Source organism: Octopus bimaculoides, chromosome 2 (genome assembly GCF_001194135.2).
Source record: "Octopus bimaculoides isolate UCB-OBI-ISO-001 chromosome 2, ASM119413v2, whole genome shotgun sequence".
Classification (NCBI taxonomy): Eukaryota; Metazoa; Mollusca; class Cephalopoda; order Octopoda; family Octopodidae; genus Octopus; species Octopus bimaculoides.
Window position 1 is genome coordinate 106,784,538 of NC_068982.1, and position 8,218 is coordinate 106,792,755.

General features: G+C 35.3%; 1 protein-coding gene across 2 annotated transcripts in view; it reads right to left on the reverse strand.

Annotated features, from left to right (window-relative positions):
• The window catches only part of LOC106868117 (translocation protein SEC63 homolog), a 31,963-nt gene extending 24,273 nt beyond the window's left edge, over positions 1-7,690 (reverse strand). Inside the window, exons 1-2 of one of the 2 annotated variants that reach the window (XM_014913246.2) lie at positions 7,491-7,690; positions 518-623 (exon numbers count right to left, since the gene is read on the reverse strand). In XM_014913246.2, the coding sequence (XP_014768732.1) occupies positions 518-623; positions 7,491-7,614 (230 nt within the window). In that variant the 5' untranslated portion in view covers positions 7,615-7,690. The remainder of the gene's footprint in view (positions 1-517; positions 624-7,490) is intronic. The other variant, XM_014913247.2, reaches the window with a different exon arrangement.
• Positions 7,691-8,218: the final 528 nt, after the last annotated feature.

The window sequence follows — 8,218 nt, forward strand, 5'->3', positions numbered from 1 at the left end:
TAGCATGGAAAGCGGACGTTAAACGATGATGATGATGATATATCAGGTGTCTTCTATCTCTCTTACTCCTACAATGACCTCTACTCTTTAGTACTGGCTGATTCCATGCCACTTCTTAGACACTCCTGATTCATTCATCTGTCATTCAGCCTGTGCCTGCCATTACACATTTACTCCAGGCTCCATACAAACCACTACACACAACTCTCCTTCTCCAGACGTCATCACTCTCAAACTTCCTTGCTGTTCCCGTTATCCCTGCAGTTGTTATTTGTAACTAGCCAAGAGTAACCATAACTGCATCAATATCACCCAGTCTTGAAGGGTCTGTGAAGGCTATGGACACAGTCACTTCCTACAGTCTAATGAGACTAAAAGAAAAAGAAATGAGGTATTTTTGTGTTTCTAAATGATCTCAAACAATTTATATAAGTGTCTAAATTTTTAGACTTATCCAACTTAAACTGCACAGAATAAGATAAAAAAGCAAAAAGACAAAAATAAAGTAGAAACTTACATCCCCTTCTGTTTGGCTTTTGTCCATGGTTCACTGACTTTTAATTGTCTTTGTTTTTCTCTGCATGGAGGGCATATACACTTTTTCTCAGTATCACTAGCACTATCTACAATTGAAAAGAAATACCAACTCAAATAAAGTATGTGCATTGCTGTTCCATTCTGCCACAATTTCAGAAGACATACATGACACATTGGTAATTCAAAAATTAATAAACAAGACAAAAATTCCTTTTTCCATAGATGCAAACAAGGCTGTGTTGTTAAGAAGTTCACTTTGCAACCATGTTTGATCCCTCTGCATTGCACTCAGAACAGATGTCTTTGATTACAGCTTCAGGTTCATCATCATCATCATTTAACATCTGCTTTCCATGCTGGCATGGGTTGGAATGTTTGACTGAGAACTGGTAAGCCACACCAGATTCCAATCTGATTTGGCATGGTTTCTCTGGCTGAATGCCCTTCCTAACGCCAACCACTCCAAGAGTGTAGTGGGTGCTTTTTACATGCAACTGGCATGGGTGACAGTTACATAACACTAGCATCAGCCATGACTATGATCTCACTTGCCTTGACAAGTCTTCTCAAATGTGGTATATTGCCAAAGGTCTTGGTCACTTGTCATTGCCTCTGTGAGGCCTAACGTTCAAAGAGTGCTTTTTACATGCCACTGGCACAGGTCCCAGTTACACAACACTGGCATCAGCTTGACGGGTCTTCTCAAGCACAGCATATCACATCAGTCACTTGTCATTGCCTCCATGAGGCCCAACGTTCAAAGATCATGCTTCACCACCTCATCCTATGTGTTCCTGGGTCTACTTCTTCCACTGTTAGAGATCATCACTTCTTCACACAGCTGTCCTCAGCCAGAATTTAGTAGACAGAAACTGTGCAGAAGTTTGTCATGTGCATGTAAGGCATACCAATGTTGATGCCACTTTATGTCCAGTAACTTAGCAGTTCAACAAATAGATTTATATATAGCAGATTGAAGTATACTGATATGATCAAGTAAAAATATTTGAAGTGGATACCCAAGTATATAGGAGCAAGCATGGCTGTGTGGTATGAAGATGGCTTCCCAACCACACACCTCCAGGTTCAGTCCCATTGTATGGTATCTTGGGTGTCTTCTACTATAGCCCCAATTCGAACAATGCCTTGGAAGTGGATTTGGTAAGTGGAAACTGAAAGAAACCCAGCATGTGTGTGTGTGTGTGTGTGTGTGTGCCACAGCACCACTTGACAACCAGTGTCAATTTGTTTACATCTCCTTAACTTAGTAGTCTAGATTAAAAGAAAGACAGAATAAGTACCAGGCTTAAAAAAATAAACACTAGGGGTTGATTCCTTTAATTAAAACTCCTTCAAGGCAGTGCCCCCAGCATGGCCAGTCCAATGACTGAAACAAGTAAAACATAAAAGATCCAATGACTGAGATCAGTAAAAGACTATGCATTATTCATCATTATCATTTTGCTATACACTTTTCCATATTTGCATGGACCAAATAAAAATTGTTGAAGCAGATTACCAATGGTCAAGTGCTTTCCCTGTCACCAACCCTCACCTGTTTCCAAGAAAGATATTTCCCCTCATCCTTTAAATATGAGCAGCATAGTGGTTTGGACATGATTTCATGGAATTGTCAACAAACACCATTTCCATCATAGTAACATTCGTTGACAAGCACATGATATCAAAACAAGGAGAAGCAGACACACATATACAACTGGCTGCTGTCAGCTCCTGTCAACCAAATCTACTCACAAAATTGGCTTTGGATGGTTCAGACCTCTAGTAGAGAATAAGGTGTTGGGCAGTGGAAATGAACCTGAAACCACATGGCTGCAAAGTAAATTTTTTAACCACAACCATATCTATGCCCATCCACACCCGCATTAATGATTTCAGCTGTTACTCACTAGGGTAGTGTGTAAAATCAGAAATAAATTGTCTTATGTACTACTGTATGTGAATGTTTCCATACTGTATTTTTTATACAACCTGCAGCCTGTTCAGCACATGACAAGTTAAATGGAGACATGCCATACACTTAGCATTCAAATAAATTGTTAAAAACTTCAGATTTTCAGTTAATTGTATCAAATGGGGAAATGGTAGCAATGGTGTACAAAAATAGCAATGGCTCTTTTACACTGGGTCACAATTATAACTTTATAGCGAAAGAAAAGTTCTTTAAGTCCATTTAACTTTTTTACTATACGAAAATAGTAAATATTGATTAAAATACTGCATATTTTATTATTTCTGAAACAATAGATACATTTTGATACCATCTATACACACGCCAAACAATTTCTGTTGCATCGTTAAAACATTCAGCTTGTTCATTTAATATAATAGTAAAGCTTGTTTCATAGGCACAGGATTTAGAGGGAAATATATTGAAAAGTTAAATGAGTGTACTTGCACATGTAGCAACGTTCATCTAGGATGAGTTGAATAAACTGGACCCAGTAAAATTAAAGTATCACATACAGAAGCCAACCACACTTGGTATCATGGGCACCTAACACTGAGATCATCTGTTAGTCATGATTCCAAGGGCGGACAACATATATATGCAAGGACCAAATATAGATTCTAGATACACCTTGACCATAATAATCCATATTTTCAGTTGCTCACCTCACTACTTACACTGTCCTGCAAGTTTGCCTGTTGACAAAAGGCATGACTGAACTAATGAAGGCACCTTTTGGACAAAATTGTTGAAGGGAATCAATCTGACAATGATGAGGAATTTGGAGCTGGACACAAAATCAGTAAAAGAGTAAACACAATGGATTCAGAAGGCAAAAGTGGTCATATATTCCCAGCCTGCATAAGTAACCACATGACTGAATGGTAATTAAGCACTTGATACTTGGGAAAATTTGTAGCTATACATGGATCTCTGGCCAAGCTTAAAACCAGCTTTGAAGATAACAATGCAGTACACACCCAGTGAATGCTGGCAACTACCGTATATGCCAGCATATAATATGACTATGTGTACAAGATGACCCTATTTAAAAAGTGAGTTTTGAACTATACTTGCTGTATAGAAAATAGGTCAAGCACTGAAGGTGCAAAGTTCATAGCTAAAGGGGTCAAGTGAAAAGACATTGTGGCCTTCCAAGATTCCAACATGGAGTCAACCAGTAACCAAATCAGTATGGTTTTTATAGGAGCTGAGGTTGTATAGATCAAATGTTCACCTTCAAGAGAATTCTAGAACAATGTTGAAGATAGCAATAACAAACCATTTGCAGCAGCCTTTGATTCTTTTAACTGCAGCACACACACACACACACACCTGAGATCTCATATGTGCAGTTGAATTACTTGTGAAGCTACTGAATCTAATTAGGGCACACAACAGCTCTTGCAACTTGTCAAATTTCTTCCAACCATTTGAAGTTTTTCAATTTTTCCCCAGATTATTCTTTTATTAATGTTGTTCAGTAGTAATTTTACATGCTGATGATGTAAACCGCATTCATTTCTTCTAGGAATTAATAATAAAGTTACAAACATTTAAAGTTATGCAATTTTAGCCAATCGAAAGCCTTCGTTTGGCAGGATATTGTTTGTGCTGATTTCCATTACCATGGAGATCAACACACATACAAACCTTCGACCTGCTAGAAATAGCAGCCAAATTTTCCCTAAACTATAACATAACGTCTAAAAACCCCAAAATACGAAACATTGTGACACAGCACAGTTTATTTTCTCACTTGAAGCAGGCCCAAGAGCTTTCTACTTGTTGGGTGTTATTTAAATTAAATGAATCTCCACTCGAATTTAAATGTTTTTTGTCGTACTCACAACACTCGAAAATTATAAACAAAGCTTAAACACCATACTTTGTTTACAATTTTACCATAGAGATAACAAAAAGAAAGTTTATTTAATATCGATCTGTGAAAACCAGTGAAAGTTTCAAGGGTCGACCAAAAATTACACCTGTAACAATGTTTCGTCCTTTTCGTTTGGTGGTTAGACTCTATTAACAATTTTCGTAGGTTGTGAGTGGGACAAAAGATTTACATACGTGGAGATTCACTTTAACTTAAAAGTTATGAACAACAAACACTCAACAAGTAGAAAGCACTTGGGCCTGCCTCAAGGGAGGAAATAAACGGAGCTGTGGCACAATGTTTCGTCCTTCGTGCTTTTCAGACGTCATTGAAGTTTAAGGAGGATTTGGCTATGTCAAGCAGGTCGAGAATCATGTAAAGGTTTGTGTGAAGATCAGCATAAATATGCTGCCAAAAGGAGACTGACAATTGGCTAAAATTATATAAGCTTGTAACTTTTAAAAATAATTTGGTGAAAATTTTAAAAACTTCAATTAGTTGGAAGAAATTTAACAAGCTCTACATGAGCAAATGTCCGCTGTTAAGATGAAGAACCTGATTCCTTCAAAATTTGTTCTCATGTACAGCAGGTATGTTTTCTATCTCCACTGCTCTTCAACTGTTGACTGAATCACAGAGTCGGTATAGTTACTAAATCTAGAGGACTGTCCCGGTGCCACTATTGGACACGATTTGAAAATCAATGCAGTCAAGACAAAGGTTTTATTTGCAAACATCTCACTCTGTATTAAAAAAGCCCTTCCAATATTGAATGTCAAAATTCTGGATGAGGTTGATCAATTCACATACTGTGGTGCTATTTTCACTACCATAGGCTGCATTCTATCTAGAGAATGATATTTTAAATGTCAAATCGTCCTTACAAGACTAGACATTGGCATAAAAGGTCTCTCAATGAAGATGAGCCTTCATAATAACATTTTCACTACAAAAGAATATATATATATATATACAAAGCCCAACCACGTTTGATGGTGACAATGCATCTAAGATCGCCAAAACATCATGTCAAAGTCTAGTTTTACTTGTCAGTGCCAAGACAATCAGTTAACACACTCTCCACAGAACATCACTACCCCCACACACAAAGCCCAAAATTTCTTCTCCCTCTGCTCTTTTGTTCCTCTGAACAACTCCTGCTTTCCGAAATCTGCCTATCCACATTTTCACCACACTTAAGTCAATAAGATTTCAAGCTAGACATCAACTAGATCAACCTGACCAGTCTGGGTGCGTTTGAACATATCATGCACGAGGTTCTTTCTCTTCAGACTTTTTGTAAAAAGCCCAAGATAAGGATGATTGGAATCCCATTACTTTAGGTAGGTGTCTTATCTTAATAGACCTTTACAGAAGACTAATGTCGATTTAGTCGGGTGTGTGTGTGTGTGTGTGTATATATATATATATATATATATATATATATATGAAGCTGTTGATAAATAAGCAATGTTTCTAACTTCAACTCTATGCAAAGTCGTAAAATAAACTTCAACGTCACCAAGATGTAGACAATTCACCTAAGATTTAACAAAACTTTTCACCAAGTAAACTGAAGAAATTAAGATAGTCTCTCCTTTGAGCTTTCATAGAAGTTTGTTTTTTTATGTAGTTTCCAGATTAAAACAACTAATTAAATTATCATAAACTGTGATTTAATTTACTGATTTTATTGATATTAACGGAACGTATTTCCAAATACACGGTTTAACTTATGAAATTCATCATTTGGATCTTTTTTAAAACGGGGGCCACATTTTTCATTAACGAAACACTTTGAAACTTGGAATACTGGTAGAATGTGTCATATAAAACATCATTTTCTCTTAGTCTTCTTAAAAAAAAACGAAGCTATGGAAATTAAATACGCTTTACATCGCTTAATCAGCCAAAGGAGTAAATATAAACAACTGAATACTTGTCAGTGATTGGTTGAAATTATCGAAATAAGGCAATTTTTTACATGAAATAAATTCGAATACAAAAATATTTTTCTGTTCTATAACACAAAATAGATAAGTATACGAAGTTTGAAAGTCTTCCGGTACCAAAAACACTACGTAAAACATTAATGAAAAATGTGGCCCCCGTTTTAAAAAAGATCCCATCATTTCTTTGTATGGTGAAAATTAAATCGTTAGAAAACGCCGGTTTCAATTTTTTTTTTTAATTATCGACATAAATTATTGCGTGTTTGAGTGTGTGTGTGTGTGTGTGTGTGTGTGTGTGTGTTAAACGTTAATTAAACATTGCATAATTACAATGAGACGAAAAATAAGCATAGAACTTATGATCAGCAAACACAGAAATATAGATTCAGTTAATGAAAGATTCCCCAAGTTCATTTTTTTCACGTTTTTTTTTAAAATCAAATGTTCTCAAATTAACAACGACAGATTTAAAAATCCATCGCTTTCATAAACACAGCTGTTGACATTTTCCAGCGATTGATAAAAATCCTGACGTGTCCATGGGAAAACTTTCTAATCTGGTTCTCGAAAGACGACTTTTGAGATTCTATTTAAGAAATCGTATAATCAAACGACAGAGATCTTTGTACATATAAATTATTCTTTCCATCTGTTGAGTATGTTATTTGTAATAAATAATGTAAACAAGTAGTTTTAATTCAAATCAGCTATTTAGTTTACCATACGTAAACAAAAATACAGGCATACTGTTCTACTAAGATAATAAATACAAATTTCCAATAAGGTATTAAATTATAGGAAAGGATAAATGAGTAATTATTATTATTTATAATTGTGATTCATTCAACATTGTTTGGGTGGAATTAAAAGCATGTCGAGACGGAAATGGAATTAACGCTCAGCAGAAATTACAAAATGCTTTATGTAATATATTTAAAAAAATTTTTTTTTGAAGATTCATTGAAATTTTCAATATAGAATATGACTTATAAAAAACGCAAATAAAAATAAGACAGGACATATATTCGGTATACGAAAATAAGTGTAAATGAAATGTCTTAACTGACACGTATGTATCGAAAGGGTTGTGATTAAAGAGTTTTGTTTGAAGGAAAAATATGATTAAACGTATATTGAGTAAACTGACCTTTCTTTGAACTACGAGGCCACAGATAACATGTAGCTGGAAAAAGAACTAAAAACCAAAAAGAGAGTAAAAAATAATAAAATGTTCCTCCCTGTTCATCATACTCAAAATGCATGCCCGCCATCTTTTATGGTGGGGATGGAGGTGGAGGAACTTATAACTCCGCAGTTTCCTCCTGTTCCGGACTTTAAAACCCTACTCGCAATTAAAAGTTGTTGCTTTTTTCTTTTCTCTTTCTCTTCTCGCGAGAAAAAAATTTGATTCGATTCATAACAATTAATTAAAGAATAACTGCAGATATCAAATAGCTGCAATATTCGAAATAATATTTCAGTTATTTGTGAATTTCTATTTCGGTACTAAAGTAATACTTGCTTCTTTATTCGAGACTTAAACATAATTATCTTCCAAATAATAGGTAACTTCGTTATAACATTTTTAATGCCTAGAGAATTAAAAACTTAATTAGAAGTAAAATATTTGGTGACGAAAAACGACATTAGTCAATGGTAATTATTGTTTACAGTGTTTGTTAAGTAGGGGAGACTACTTCATACATGTGTCGATATTATTTGCCCTCATCTAAGAAGCATAACTTGCACCGTTCTTTAAAAGGTTGACGCGCTGTGTGTGTGTGGGGGGGGGGGGGTCATTAATTTATTTCTCACTATTTTTTTTTTAATCTTTCTTTTATTATATAGGTTTACAGTAACTTACCTTCAATTTTT